This window comes from Symphalangus syndactylus, chromosome 6 (assembly GCF_028878055.3).
Source record: "Symphalangus syndactylus isolate Jambi chromosome 6, NHGRI_mSymSyn1-v2.1_pri, whole genome shotgun sequence".
Classification (NCBI taxonomy): Eukaryota; Metazoa; Chordata; class Mammalia; order Primates; family Hylobatidae; genus Symphalangus; species Symphalangus syndactylus.
The window spans coordinates 105164784-105181751 of record NC_072428.2 but is presented as its reverse complement, the minus strand read 5'-3'; the positions used below and the strand labels follow the sequence as shown (position 1 = coordinate 105181751).

The window sequence follows — 16968 nt, the reverse complement described above, 5'->3', positions numbered from 1 at the left end:
GGAACAGAGCTACTATCAAACACTGTCTGGAAGGAACAGGGGCAAGGGTGGGGTGGGAATTAATACCTTGACTTCTCTCCCATCTTTTGATTTCCCACCAGTGCCTACCATCAGCCAAAGCCAACTGGAAATCAGAAAGCAAGATACCCTGGCACAAAATCAGGCAGAAAGAGAAAACTGATCTGAGGGTGGTAAATGGAAAATGGATGACACCTAATCTTATGAAGAACATCTAACTCTTGATTCTTTATCCACCCAAAAACAATGGACATCATTGATAAGTAGGCACAGAACAGTAACACATTGTGAGTTCATTGACTTTTGGGTCAATGCATGCCATGAAAGATAAGTAGTACAGTAGCTATGAATTTTATTCGCCCTTAGAGCCCAAGTCATGATATCCACTCAAGGTAGGGAAGATGGGAGACAAGAAACAAGACAGGCAAGACTTCAGATCCGTGTGTTTCCAACCCAGCTTCAAGCCAAGCTGTTTTGATTGAATCTATTTATTATATTTGGTAATATGCAAAATTATATAAGAAATACACCCGTCTAATGGAAAGGTCCAGAAATAGAAATTAGGTTTCCTAGGTCTATCAGTAACTAACAATGTTACTTTAAAAAGTAAACTTAAGCAATCTATCGCAGTTTTTTCATCTGTAAAATGGAAGTTAAAACGTCTATCCTAGAAGAATCATAGTTTTGTGAAGATCAAATGAGAAAACGGATAGGGTTTCTTCTGAAAAGTTAAACAAGCTCTACAAATGTCAGCCCTATCACTTTTGCTATCTCCTAAAGCTGTCCCTGAGTGTAAGCTGCCAATCACCACATCCTCTTTTTCGAGCTATCTTTCCTCTACACATGGAGCACTTCCCTCAACTCCAACTTAAACATCACACACAAAGGAAAGATAAGCAGCAAGAAAATCCAAATGCATTGGCAATACCACTGCATGTTAAAAAGAAAGAACTAGATTCACGTTGAACTTCGTTTTCGTGGTGCCTAACTCCCCTTTCCATAGGTCCTATTAACTTCAAAGGGAGCTCCGTGCATGTAAATGATTATATTTATTGGATGCGCCAACTCTTTCTTATCCTCCGGGCACAATTAGAAATATCATAGAAAAATGAATGTCAGAGACTTGGATCCATATTTGATATTCTATGGGAAACTCCCCATAGTTACAGATGTTAAAAATCCTGCCCAATGGTCCAGTTATAAATTTATAGTATTTCCTTTTCTATATCCTTGGAATTATTTTTCTCTGATTTCCTTTTTACATTAAAGGAAAAATATTCCCTTTAGGTCCAGATAAACTAGTGATAAAAACTTGGCTTGTTATACAGCTTGATGTAGTAATAAAAATTTAGACTGTGTAACCCCTCTCTTTCAAGAAACTGTTAGTGCTTCCCTGAGATTATCCCATGAATACTTACAGCAACTCTGTTCCTACTTCAAGTTCACTCTGGGAACTGCTCTTAGAGTCAGTGTCTAGGAACTCAATTCTTGGATGTTCGTTTTAATATCATATGCACTAAACCACACCGTAATTTCAGTGCTCCTTGTAAATTCAGGCCATTATCAATATTTTTGTTAGGTGGCTAATAAACAGCGTTCTCTAGTTGAAGTCGCCACAATAAATTAAAATTGTATGGAGCCCTGTGCTTTTCACACCAATTTGGTGTTTGTTCGCTTTAAATTTAGTAGTCTCATGGCTAACAGTGGAAGCGTCTCTAGGACTGATTGACAACATAACGCCCCCATTCAGTGCTATCAGTGAATATAAGACCTTGGAAATGTTATAGACATGGCTCCTCAGCAATATTACATATTATGTATTTTATATATAATCTAAGCGTAGGTTAACTCTTTAGCTGCATATTTTTTAAAGTGACAAAAAAGGAGAAAAATAGAAGAAGCCTTTCAAATTAAATATTTAGAACTATTAGAGAAAATGTTACTATTAAATGATGAAAAACATTGCTGGAAATGTACCCACATCTGACGTATGATTGGGAAGATACAAAGACTTTTTAAAATAATGTTTTGATAAGCAATATGACTTACAAAAGATTCATTTTAACTAGCCTTACAGACAAATAAACCATATCATATTAATTTGGACCCATTTTTAATTATTTGTAAAAACAAGTAAGGGCAGTCTAATTGTTGTAAATATTTATAGAGCAAAACAATGCAAACTATATATAACAATCAAATTTCTAGTGAAAATGTGTGTAAGTAGGTTTATTTTGAAAGGAAAAGTCCTACTCCCAGTGTCATAACCAATTAAATTCTCCAGGTAATGACCCCATTTGCATAGCGAGCGGAACCCACAAGTGGGAATTTTAATGGGTACACCACCTGAGTACAGTAATTGAGAGTGACACAACTTGAACTAGTTTTGTGCTTACCCCACTGAAAATTCTACTCATATTATTTTTAATGTCAAGCTACAAGTCAAATTTCAAGATGATGGATTTGTTCTTTTTTAAGCACTGAGTTTGAATAAAAGAAATGCTTTAATTCTGTTATGCATTGCATATCTTTGCTTTAACTAATCTGTACTTCTGATTCTCGCCATTGCTTCATTTTCTTCAGTGATTGGAATTTAATTTTATTCATTAATTTGTGAATAATTAGATAAAAAATAATGTCCTCAGCTGCTAAATTGCTTTTGGATTGCGATTTAATGTACTCTTACCAGAAGATGTATTATAGTTAAGCTGGCATAACAGTTTACTAAAATGTAATTGTGTAAATATGCCCAATTATTCTTTTTGATGATCTAACAAAATCTAATATAATATGTATTCATGAGTATTTTACTCTTCCTTCACCTCAGCACCAGTAAAACACAGTTTTCTGCAGAGCTGATCAGAGACACCTTGTCATCTAAAGATGTTACTTTTAAAAGATATTCTCCTTATCTCTCAGGCACTATTCATGTCCTTGAAAGAATTGTGCATTCTGATTGAGGGAGCATATGACGTCCACACGAAATTATATAATAAAGGTGATTTCAAGATTCTAAAAGTCAAACACACACGATGAACTAGGTTTTGAGGTGACGTTTTAAAACTTCTTTTGTTTCACTCTAAGATTGCTTGCGATCTAACTGTTTGTAGGTGTTTGACACCACTCTGCCACATCTGTAATTGGCATAGCATCCAGCAGACAGGCTCTGTACATCTTTACACTGCAACCTACCAAGTTAAGAAATGTATTGGTTCAATATAAAACAGCAGGCTGTTTTTAGACATAGTTACTAGTGCACAAGCTTTAATATGGCTTGGCTTCATCCTATAATGAGATCTTTTGGTTCCCTGCTCAACAGGCTTTTATTCCTTTGCAAAAGGCTATGAACTATGTCAAGTGGATCAGCTGCTTTTGTACACCCTCTTTCTTGGCTTTGGAGCATAATTCCTTTGCTTCTACCCCTTTATGCATCAGACAGAACTTAAGAACCTTTTCCATTTTTCAAGCTAAACTTAGAATTTGTTTGAATTTGCTTTTCACCATTTTCCTAATAATTACATTCTCAACTAAACCTCACACAAAGACCTACCTGGAAGTGAACACCTAATTGCAGAGCTATACTTTGTCTTTAACACATGTATCTATATCCCATGTTGGTAATGTGTCAAAGGATGGTTATCTGAAACGATTTCTTCATGGTCACCTCACAACTAAATTAATGCTTCCTATTCAGTGAGCACTAAATGGGATGTGGTAAGGAACTGAGGACATAAGCAGACAAACAAACAAACAATGGAAGTAGAACTACTAGCCACAGTTCAGTCAGAAGGCAGGAAGCTACTTAACTTGACATCTGGCTGCTTAAGAGTTACAGCTGAGGCTGTAGTGGAAAGTGGCATGCTATTATGACAGCTTGGTGAAGAATGGGTGGTGCAGATTCTGTTTGCATAGAGACACTGCTTTCCAGGTGGGGCTCGGCTGTGGCTTTATTTCATTTCCAGATTGTCTATTGTCTTCATAAAAATTTGGTCATAAATATGATATTTTGAGTTACAGTGTTTTAAAAGGGGCACTCATTGTCCACTGAGAATTTTGCAATGTATGTAGAAGATTTAGTCACCAATGACAGTTTTTGCAACACCCACCCTCCATGTTAGGGCTGCATTACAATAGTATCCCCTCTCCACAACTTCTTCTATTTTAAGCAAACTCTAAAAGCAATCTTAAATAAGGAAGTAAATACTGGCAGTTTCACTGTAGAAACTGTTTTCTCACGAGAGGTGCCAAACTTATTCCCTGGGTTGAATCTTCTTGAGGGTTATGTGACTTTCTTGAGGTGCCTAGTACCAATCCAAGCACAAAGAAAACACTCATTGCAATGTATTGTATGGGCATATGGAGATGAAGGGTTGAAAGGATTCTCTTTTAATACCCAATGCTTGATTATAAAAACTATAAAGAGTAAGTGTGGAACAAACCCTATTAATATATTAACCATTGTTTAAAACAAAAATGATATGTTCTGTTGTATTAGTGTAAAAGAAAACAAAATGGATATTATAGTATTTGATGACATTTTCTGCTGCCAGTCAGATTAGATGCAGCAATCCTACAGGCCTACAAATCACAAGTAATTGGAAGGGGCACAAAGGTCTTAAATAATTTGAAAAATAATCTTATTAATAAACAACCTGATTCATTAGGCAGTTAGGTAAATCAAAGCATTTAACTAGCATTCAAGAAGGCAAGATACAGAGTCTCTTGGCTAGAGTCTTATTTATGTTAGGCAGTGATGTTTGACGTTTATAACATTAGAATCTAGGGCACTGAAAGAGTTTGTATGGATAAAGAATGGAAAGTTATTATTACATAAGGTTGCCTTGGTTACTCCTTGAACTGCTCAGATAACATTGACTATCCATGTGAGGAAAATGGATACAGCTGATACACTGTAAAAATGAAAAAATAATTTTCTAAATAAAAAGCCTTCTCCTAAATAAAGTCATACTATATTGTTTTAGTTAGATGCTAACTGCAAGCATTTACAAAAATTGTGCCACTCTATGCCTTAGATGAAAATTCTTCTGATGATTTATTTTCGAGTGAAATTCATTAAATCTAAGACTCAATTTCATAGATGTTTGAGCATTTTTACCTTGGTTTTCAATCTCGGCATATATTGTAAAATTACCTTAGTTTTTCCAAGTGGAAATATAGCTCCAAAGTAAATAAATGAAATTAATTTACTAAAACGATGTGAAAAAAACTTGTATTTTGACATATTATATATTTTTAAAAGAACACTGTGTTTTGAAATCACATGTCAATGATCATAAACTGATCGATATCTTTCATAGTTCATTTATGGACATGAATCATGTGATTTACATAAGACTAGGAAATCTTCAGACAGGGATGAAACAGGATAAAGACAACCTTCAGGTTTTAACTTATGGTTGAATTCTTTCAAATATTAGTCAATATGTCAATTAGATATAAACATATGGTAAAGCAAAATAAAGAAGTCATTTTTAAAAATTTTCAAAATAGTGTATTCAGGATAATACAGGTCCAGTTTTAAAATATTTTAAAAGCCTTTCCACATTTAAAAGGACACCACCTATAACTATAAATTCTAGCACTTAGTCATGATAGCCATATACTTCAACAAAACATTTTACATTAAGAAATCACAAGATATATTGAAACTATTTTCACATTTGCCTACTTTTTCTTTTTCTGTTTTCCTTTTAATTATACAAAATGCTTTATGGAATGGCTGTCTGGAGTAGACAAGAGGAAAAGTACTATGAACACAAATACAAAAAAAAAATTCTGGTATCCATTAACATTCTCTGTTATGGAGAAACATTATTTCAAATGTGCTAATATTTTCATGACAAATTGTGCCAGTATATGTTTAAATATTAGACAAATCACTTGGTTGAAAAACTTTGCATATAAAAAGTTAAATATTCTAACAATTCCAGGTCATTAGGAGGTTTCACGTGTCCATAAACAGATGATATTCTCACATCCTAATATATGAGCATAAGTTAATTTTGGGTATATGTAAATATTTAGGTTGTGGTTACTGTAAAATAGTACAAAGATTTCCTTATATTTTATGTAACAAATGAATTAAGTTCTTTAGAGGAGTAAAAATGAAGACAGCTGTTTACCAGAATTATGTTCAGATCCCAAAATTTAAAGGTTTTGTATGTGTGTATGTATGTGTAAATAGCAATAAAAGAAAGATTCAAAAGTTTGCTAAGTTTTTTCTTTTTTAAGCCCTTTAAGTAATGATATAACTAGAAACTGGTTTCATCTCAAAGGACAAACCACAGGTCATATATTCTTATGCTTCAGGTTAAAAACATCTCTTAAAAGGCTGGGTTTTCAAAAGCCTTCCTAAAATTATGCTTCTGTTGTTACTATCAATTTGATATTCAGCCAGAAAAATTAAAAATAATTATTAATCCCAAAGCATACTTTCAAAATTTCTACTAAGAAGTATATTAAATCAAACCAAACTACAATTTTAGAGAGATCAAACTCAGCAGGAAAGTGCATGGTATGAAAATTTACTCTCCCTTTCATCTAAGCCACACACTCTACGTCTCAATAACTATATAATTAGTCTTGTAATTGACTGATTTCTTTACACTTAAGGATCATTATAACCTGCCATATTAGTTTAATTTAACATAAAATCGTAATCCAGAAATTTGGTCACAGTAGTGGATATCTAGATTTCTTCTGTATTGAAAAGAATGGTTTCCATTTATCTGTGTTTACAAAAAAGAGCACTGCTTAAGAACCAAACCAAACAACTAAAATGTTCTCATCCCAAAAAGACCTAAAGCTCTCAAAATAAAAGAAAGTCTTTCAATAATAACTTAGAACACTGGGATTTTAATATTAAAAATTTCCTAATTTAAATGAAATGTGTCAGAGTACTCAATCTTCTTTATTAAATAGAGCTATTTTACTAAGGCATTATGTTTTCATCAAAAAAGTATGATAACATTTAAATTATGTGTAAGAAAGTGCATATTTTTAGTTAATTTAAACTTTATAGCTTTTTTAAAAAGCTGTATTCCTACAACTAATAAAAAAGTATGCTGAAAGCACTGTTCTTTTAACTGGTTAAAGGCACACACAGTTTAGGGTGTCCACCTAAAACTTTGTCAAAAATCTAAATAATTCATTTAAATAGCAGATGAATCACTCATTCTAAGAGAGTCCTCAAATGCCACATTCTCCCTGAAGCCTTACTGAATATTCTGGTAGCAATTTTCTGCATATTCTGACAGCATTTTGAGTTTATTTCTCTTACAATCCTCACTTCAGTATGCCTTGTGGTATGGTTCATTCTTTACAGATCTCCTTAGTCTGCTAAATCTCATGTTCCTGTGGACAGGAGTGGAATTGTATCTGTCCCCACAGTCTGAGGAAGAGAGTCTACACAATAGGCATTCAGCATCTGTTGAACAAGTGGAGAAGGTAAGGGAGAGAGATCAACACTGGTTCCCAACTATTATGTGGGTTTGTTTCCTAAAGTTTCTTTTAAAATAAAGACTGGTTTATTTATGTATGTATGTATGTATTTATTTATTTAGAGATGGAGTCTCGCTCTGTCGCCCAGGCTGGAGTGCAGGCTGGAGTTCAGCGGCATAATCTCGGCTCACCGCAACCTCTGCCTCTCGGGTTCAAGCAATTCCCCTGCCTCAGCCTCCCGAGCAGCTGGGACTACAGGCGCACACCGCCACGCCCAGCTAACTTTTTGTATTTTAGTAGAGATGGGGTTTCACCATGTTGCCCTGGCTGGTCTTGAACTCCTGAGCTCAGGCAATCTGCCCACCTTGGCCTCCCAAAGTGCCAGGATTACAGGCGTGACCCACCGTGTCTGGCCAAGACTGCTTTCTTTCAATCACAAATAGATACATATCGAAATAAACTGCCTGGTTTAAATACACACTGAAAAATAATATATTTGGAGCAAAGTGCTCCTGAGAATGGTTAGAAGAAACAGAAATATCAGTAAAAAGGAGAAGACATTTAACATTTGGGGAGGGGAGTGTCAAAATGTCCCTAAGTTATTGTAACATATTAAGAAGTTTATAAAACTAGTTAAAGTAGTTAAACTTTCACATATTAAACCATGTAGATTTGGTTAAAGTAAAAAGGCTTTCAGAGATTACTTACAATAATGAGTTAACAGTGCAAATTCCATGTTGTTTCATGAGAATCTTACAATGTGCTTTTCTTCCCCCCAAAAGTAAATTTTTAAACACTCTCCAGTTTTAACACAAACAAAAGATAAATATTTATGAAGGAAAACAAATTCCACAGCATTCCATACAGATTTCCAAGCAGTCTGATGATTCACAACAGGCATCCATGATGCCACAGTCCATATCACAAGGGCAGTTACAGTCATCCCCCATCTCGTCTCCACAGCAACAGCAGCAGGCTTCTGAGGTGCAGATGCCACATGACGCTTGTCCCAGGACAATATTGCAAAGGGTCAGGAATTCGCAGAACAAGCAAGCCAGGATACAGTGGACACAACAATCTTCATTTTCAGTGATGAGGAGACCATATAGTGAGAAAAAGGAGGAACACAAAATACATGTTATCAACTGACTCAATAAGAATTGAGCAAAATAGTTAAGTAATCCACAACCCAAATGAAGTTTGCTTTGTGAGCTGGAAGCTCAAAAAGGAGCTTAAGTTAAACTCTAGATGAGTGATCTTTAGAAGTAGATACTTAGTTCAAAAAAAAAAAAAGTATTGTGTGTACACACATGTGTTCACATGTATTAGATTATTACTCTCACAAACTGTGCAATGAGTCTTGGTCCTAGATACCACTTCTCTATCCTTCTTACTCATCTTTCTATATCCTATTGCTCTTTATAACACTGGGCTAAAACAATTGCATTATAGTTATTAAAGTCCTTCAGAAATAGAAATTTCCTTTAGTTGCTCCACCCACCTGCTCTAAAATTGGAAAAGAACAAATTTAAATAAGAAATATTTTATGTATTATTGAAAAATTAATTCAATAATTAAACTAGAATCCATTAAGACTTCACTTTCCAATACAAATGATTCAATTTCATGGTTTAGGCTTTTTATTTCACAAATATTAAATAATAACAGTGAGACTCTCTGGTTGGGTCCAACTATCGTTTCTAGAATGGTTCTTCTGCCTACTTCTAACAAAGGAATTTGTACCTTAGCAAATGTGAATAATGACACAGTAACATTGCTTTCCCACTTCCTTTGGTGGCAAAGAACTTTAACATCTCTGTTATCTCCTGACACATCTCTAACAATGTAATGCCTCTCTAAACAACAATGTTCATTAAACTTCATAAACTGATAAAAAAGTTGAGAAATCAAAAAGATTATAATTTAATAAAATCAGATTCTATTGTTCTAATGTCCATTCCTTTATAATTCTGGGGAAAGTGAGAGGAGTAATGGAAGGAAATTTCTATTTCTAGTTAACTTTAACACATGTAATAACATCATTCAAAACCAATGTTATAAGACATTTGCCTCATATCAGAAATAGTTGTGAATTTTTACCAGAATTAATTCTGGGTTGTTTTGTGTGGGTTCCTTGTTTTTTTGTTTTTGTATTTTGTATAATGTAAGTTTTAACAAGAAGATTCCACAAGCTACAATAGCGATAAGACACAACAACCCCACCCTCTTCCCATTGTCACATGTCCTTTGTGTTTCTGTATTTGGCATTAAAATTAAGTGCCTTAGATGGAATGTCAGCAAACTGTGAAAACCAAAGATGAAGGAAAGAAAAACCAGCTTGTTGCTTGGCAGCCATGCTATAATAAAAAATCATGCTTTTCTCTATAGAATGCCATATAACTGCAAGTAGATGTGAACTGACAGAATCCCTCTACTATAAATTCCTCGGCTACAAATGCTTCAGGTAAAGAAAAACAAACACCAGCGTACTTACAGCACTCTCTTAACTCTACAGGCCTATCCCTAAGCATCCCATCATAAACTCCCTAACTCCTTGAACATCCCTCTGTTTCTCTGCAGTCTCTAACTTTGTAGAGAATTCAGAGGATGAAAGGAGAAAATGTGGAAACACAAAGTCATACACTCCACCTGCCAGATGGTGAAAAGGAGGAAGGGTCAGAGAGAACTCAGAAGAGAAATTCCAGAGTTGTGTTTGTAGAAGGACACACTGTTCTTTCCTTTCTTTTTAGTGCCAAGCCCACTTTTACATATGATGGTCCATGCAGCAATTGGAAAAACAAAAACAAAAACAGAGTTGTGAGAGTTTTCAGGTCTCTCCATCTTCCCCTAATATTGATTTCTGGTAGTAACCAATCATTTCAGGGGATCTCTAAAATCCACCTACATGAATAAAGGCCCATGACCTTACAACGTTCTGGATTTCTAGACAGTGTTCGTGGTTTCCCTCTATCAATACTGTTTCCATTCTTTCATCTCAGCATCTGTCTTATATGACTCTATTCAGTTGAGTTTTTCCAGAATTACATTATCGTCATGATTTGTAAAATATTTGTAATGTTATAAACAGCTAGCTTCATTATTACTCAGAAGATAGTGTTTAACTGGCAGCAAGTCAGTTTTATTCAATGTATCTTCAAGTGAATATCCATATTATCTAATTCCAACAATACCTCACTGAAACCTTAACTTTCTATTCCACTATGCAATGCTTAAATATCAAGATTGAGAGAGGGACTCTACAAAAACCCACTTGACATTGAAGAACCTTTAACTGAATATTTTTAAAAGCCTAAGAGTAGTTATTGATTATGTAAATTATTTATATGTTAGTCATAAAATTTATCAGACATATAACTATATATAATGGATCTATCCATTTTAAAGGGGAAAGAACGTCTCGTCCAGCCTTAGAAATAGACGGTTACAATATTTTTGAAGCCTCCTTTGGTCCTTTCCTGAATCCATCTTCCTCTCCATAGAAGTAACCACTGTCTTAAATATTAAATACTAAATGATCTTTCCCTTGCTTTTTATTGTATTTTTCACAGCAGTACATGTGTACACACCCCTAAAAAATGTATCAGAATGGAAACTATACTCTGTAAATAGCTGTGACTAGCATCTTGTGCTCAACATCCTGTATTTGAGATTTATCTTTGTTGATTCGTGTAGCTATAGTTCACTCATTTTCTAGGTGCTTAGTATTCCATTGAATTAATATACAATGATTGATTTATCCATTCTACTATTTTTTATTTTTCTTTTTTGAGACAGAGTCTTACTCTGTCACCCAGGCTGGAGTGCAGTGGCGCGATCTTGGCTCATTGCAACCTCCACCTCCTGGGTTCAAGCGATTTTCCTGCCTCAGCCTCACCAGTAGCTGGGACTACAGGTGCCGGCCACCACGCCTGGTTAATTTTTTGTATTTTCAGTAGAGATGAGGTTTTACCATGTTGGACAAGCTGGTCTCGGACTCCTGACCTCAGGTGACCCACCTGCCTTGGCCTCCCGAAGTGCTGGGATTACAGGTGTGAGCCATTGTGCCCAGCCTCATTCTACTATTTATGGATATTTTGGTCATCACCAGTGTTTTTGGTGTGCTTAACATTGCTGTTTTTAACATCGCAGTTTGAAACAATCTTATCCAAGTCTCCTAACATACATGCTAAGTAACCAGCAGTAGGATGGTTGGGTCACAGGCTCGCTCATCTTTAATCTTATTAGATAATGCCAAATTTGTTCCCAAGATTGTTGCTCCAAAATTTACTCCCACAAACCAAGTATGAGAGTGCTCATTACTCCACATTCTCACCAATCTTTGAAACTTTAACATGTGCAAGTTGTGTGTGAAATGGCATCTCATGGTGGTTTTATTTTTTTGCCTTTCCTTGTTTCCTAATAGGTTTGGACATTTTTTCATGTTCATTGGCCATTCATGTTTTCTCTCTTTGAAGTGAGTGTTCATGTTTTTCCCTAACTTTTATGTTGGGTTGCCTCCTTTTTCTTATTAATTTGTAAAGGTTTTTCAGATATTCAAGATACTGGTCCTTTGTTAAATGATTGTCTTCTCTCAGAATGTGACTTGTCTTAATTAAAGTAAACTTTAAAAAGGGAGATAAGTTAACTTTTGAACTCGGAGAGTTTAAGGTGAGGAAGGGAAAGCCAAATTAAATCTTGTTTGATAACACTGGATATGGGATTACATGGCTGAGGAAGTTAAGTGACAGATAGAAAAATCTGATAATTAATCAGCAAAAAGAAGAAGAGGTGTTAATAAGATTTGATAGCAGAATGAAATAAAAAAGTTTTAGTGTCTGATTCAAAACAAGGAACTCAGCTATGCCAATGACAGAAAGGGGGAAGAAACCAATAAGCAATTAGGAGAGAGAGATTGGATGTGATTAGTGTGAGATCAATAGCCCTGAGGATGAAGAGAGATGGGAGTGACATTCCAAACTAAACCACTAGTTGACTCCCATAGGACATATTCATTTGAGAACTAATATTTCTTCCAGATCTTAGACTACAATGACACGTCATTAAGATTTTAAAAGCCTTAAGCCAAGAAATGAATCTCTCATAACTCCTACTTTAGTAAACAAGATTTACAAATTAATTTACCTGTTAAAATATCATTTTATTTTTAGTAGACAAAGAATTTTTTTAAGTTCTTAGGCCTAAATAGATCAAACACTCCTTTGCTAACTTATCTTCTTCAACAAAACCTGTTTGCGATAACTAATTAGTGTAAGTGGCTGCTTTACTAGAATGGGAGCTCTAGCTTCAATGCAGGGCAAGTATTTATTTGCTGTTTTCAAATTGAGAAATATATTATCTTAAAAGTAGAGATGTTTTCAATTTTTCATTTTTGAAAAAAAAATTAGAAACTTACTTTGTACTAAACTCTCTTGTAAGGTCTTTATAAATATTGATTAATTTTATTCCAATAATACTCCTAAGAAGTCATACCGGTATTATGCCTATTTTACCAATGCAGAGACTGATTCACAGAAAATTTAGGAAATTTTCCCAAGGTCATAGAGGGAGTGAGTAGCAGAAACAGGATCAGGACCCAGGCAGTTAACTTCCTGAGACCATGCTCTCAGTCAGCAAGCTATGCTGCTGCTAGAGGAGTGGGTCACTTCTAACACTGGGTTGATGTTCCTTGGAGGAAGATCAGTTACAAATCCAAAACTTTCTGCTGATTTGTTTTGTTCATCTATCTGTTTTTAGCCTTGGTTTGTGTTCCTTCTCTTTTTAAAAAATTATTCTGAATTTTCATTTTAATAAAAAGTTGAAAATAAACGTTACCCTTCAATATGTAAGAACAACGTCATCACTAAGTTGAAGAACTAATAAACTGCCAGTTGCATTGTTAAAATAGACATAAGAGAGAAGGCAGTGTGGAGGGAGATGATGTCTCAATCAAAAGAAACAAATCTATAAATTTAAAACATAAACGTTAAAGACTGCAGTTACATGATCAAGAGCTCCATATGCAGTAGCTATTTATGTAAATATTAAAACTTAATAAATGGAGACATTGTTTTAAAACAAAGTCCTTTATAATTTACTAGAAAAGTACTTTGGGTTACTCTGAAAAAACAAATCTATTAACAGGCATCTAGAGAAGCCGCAAACCAAAATGCATTTACAAGATCATAGAGATATTAAACAAGATGTATCTACAGAAGTATCTACCAGAAACACATTCATATGCTGTATTTTTTTAAATAGAGAAATATCTAGAAATTACAACAAAAAATTAGCTAAAAAAAGTTCCTTAAATTCTACCAAATCTTTAAATGATCTGATTGTTATTCCTTGTCAAAAATAAATTTTTTTTTTTTTTGGTGGGTCTTTTTATAAAACCCTTCTATTTGTAACCTTCTATTTCTAAGTCATAGTTTGAGTGTGACTCAGGGTAATGAAAAGGTTAAAATAAACTAAGAATAAACAGTTATTATAGTTCCTATCCCTACCACTGCCAACAGGAATCAAGAATCATAAAAGGCACGATAATGGTGGTTTTATGTGAGGCAAAGAGAAGATCACAAGAATGATCAAACTTAAGAAGGCTTGAATAGAGAAACAAACTTTTTTTAAAAAAATGGGTCCTCTGCATCCATGTGGCTTGCAGTCAGGAATCATCTTTTTCCCCTGTTCTTGAGATTTCAGCTTTTATGGTTTTATTCAGTCATTATTTACAGTTTTTGCCAAAACTGTTTAACCTCTGAGAAGCCCACTGGGTTCTGGGAAAGATGCCTGTCCAAACTGGGCCAAGCAAGATTGCACAATTCAGTGTACTTGGAGGAGAACTCAGCACAAGACTGGCAGCTACTGTAAATTTAGGAAAACAAAGTAACACTCCAGAAGCCAAGTATCTAAAAGGAGAGCATAAAAGGAAATCTTTACCAAGTTTGATTTAAAAAGCAACAAAACCTGTTATGAATTACTGAAGACACAATCCCAAACAAAATCTTTGAGTCCTACGAAAGGTCATCAGTGTTACGCTCAGGCAGCTGGCTTATTATCTGGACAGCTTCTAGCATCTCAACAGCATTAAAGTAACAATTGGAACTGACTTAAACAGCATCTTAGAAGTCTGGTGAAAATGTCTGTGACTGATCCCAGGAACTCTGTGCTGCTTAAAATGAGAGTGAAGATTAGCTTTTGTAAAAACAGGTAAGTTTATAATGAAATTATCCCAATTGATAGGGATACCTGATCAGTATGTGGCCAAATTACACTAGGGAATATGAGGAATGCAGTTTATTAAAGTGAAAGGAACCCTGATTGAGTCGTTAGAAAACTATTTACACAATAAACTCAGCTCTCCTCTAAACGAGCCTCTTTTATCTCTTTCATTTCCTCCTTTTAAGATGTGGTATGACAGGTGCTCTGAATTTCTTGGAACAGAGACACCAAACAGCTAAAGTGGAGTACAGGAAAGGACAGACAGCAGAGAATTCTGAGAATAACCCACAACCCATTTTTAAGAGAATGCAGATTTGAATGGGTCTTATCTTATCTCTAACAAAGTTTCCTATGAAATAAGATGCTTGAAAGTACTTTCTTAATCAAGTGCCCATCATGTAAACTACATGCTGAGAAACAAAGGTTTATTAGCATTTAACAGGCCAATAATATGCCAAAGACCATGGATTAAAACATGAGCAATAAGAGTTATGTGTATTTAGTAATTTAGGAAATTGCTTTGAGGTCAAACCAGACTCTGTAGCTTTAACATCAATGCCACAGAGCACCCCCAGTTGTTCCCCATTCTTTAGCTGCTATGACTATCATCTGCCCAGTGGTGGTATAACAAGACTCTGTGCAGAAGTCTGACTGGGTGAAGGCTTTCCTCTTCCTAGATACTGCTCTACTGCGACTGTTCTTTCCCAATAGGAAAATCAAAAAGCAAGCTAGAAGCAGGCTGTGGTTATCCTGAATCACAGCCGAGATGGCTAAGTGAGCATCTAGCCTCTGTGAAAACCCAGCTGTGAGGGACCAGACACAGACATCTCTGGGGAGTTCTGCTCCTCAAGTGTGTGTGTGTGGGGGGGGGCAGGAAATGTTTACTAATACCACACGGTAGCTCAGCTCCAAGTAGCTCCATGTCTCCAAGACAGAGGACGCACAGCACTTCTGGCCAACAGCCCTAGCCTGACCTGCTGCCTGAATAAATTGGCCTAAAGTGAGCCTCCTACACAGAACGCTCTGGCGCGAGATTCTCCCAAGAGGCCACAAATCTTAGCCAGAATCCAGCCAACATTTTCCTAGTGGGGAACAAAGTGAGATGGGTCAGGAGGTAAAAAGAAAGTTAGAGAAAAGCTACATTTTCCACTGCAGGACAAAGAACACCATACTTTGGGAAACCGAACAATAATCTTTACTATTATCTTTCCTCTCAATAAAGTCAAAAGAACCTAGGAAAAAAAAAAAAAAAAAAAAACAGCACTGCCCTCCCACACCCCACAAAGTGACTCCTCAATAAGTTTCCTACCACAGGTGCAAATCCTAGAATCCATCTCCATCCTATGGGAGGTGCTTTTATATTTTAAATAACAGCCAGTGGATAGCATAGATTTTTTCCTTCTATTTGTTTACCCCGATGCCTGATCTGTGGTTGATTCATTAAATATTCCAAACTCTCAGAGAGATCGAATCCAGTAATTGTTGGTCATGACTTAACTCTAGCACTGGTCAAGTAGTCCTTTCTAAAGAGATGCATTTTACAAAGTCTAGGAAGTTAGGCCGCGGGGGGCGGGGCAGTAGTTCACTCCTGGAATCCTGAGGTGGGCAGAATCCTGAGGTGGGCAGAATCCCAAGGTGGGCGGATCCCTTGAGCCCAGGAGTTAGACGACCCTGGGTAACATGACGAAACACTGTTTCTACCAAAAAAAAAAAAAAAATTAGCTGAGTATGCTGGCGAGTATCTGTAGTCCCAGCTATTTTGGGGAGGGGGTGGGGGGGTGGGGGTGCTAAGGTGGGAAGATCACCTGAGCCCCAGAAGGTCGAGGCTGTAGTGAGCCATAATCATGCCACTGCACTCCAGCCTGGGTGTCAGCGTGAGACTCTATATTAAAAGCAAAACAAAACAAAGTCCAGGAAATAGATATATACACACACACACTAGACAGATAGATAGATCTCTGAAAATATTTCGATTCTTAGAAGCTTAACACAGAAATCTGAAGAGGGGTAAAAGTTTAGTTATTAGAAGTGCTTATTTAAAATTTTTTACCCAGAAAGTCAGTTTTGGGGCAGAAAGGATGGAAAGAAAGGCTAGAAAATATCAATGGTGCAAATAATATTTACATTCACTTACTGAATCTCTACATTTTAAGATCACAAGCTTAATAGCTGGTAATAACATTACTGTCCTCATAGGGTTATGATGAAGACTAAAAGAGATAATGCACATTAAGTACTTAATAAAGGATTTAACATGCAAGTGCTTACTAA

General features: G+C 35.6%; 1 protein-coding gene across 5 annotated transcripts in view; it reads right to left on the bottom strand.

Moving 5' to 3' along the window:
• Positions 1-5507: 5507 nt before the first annotated feature.
• Positions 5508-16968, bottom strand: part of MDFIC (MyoD family inhibitor domain containing) — a 97463-nt gene continuing 86002 nt past the window's right edge. For all 5 annotated transcript variants that reach the window (XM_063642142.1, XM_063642139.1, XM_063642140.1 and 2 more), the window contains one exon: positions 5508-8557. In XM_063642142.1, the coding sequence (XP_063498212.1) occupies positions 8310-8557 (248 nt within the window). In that variant the 3' untranslated portion in view covers positions 5508-8309. The remainder of the gene's footprint in view (positions 8558-16968) is intronic.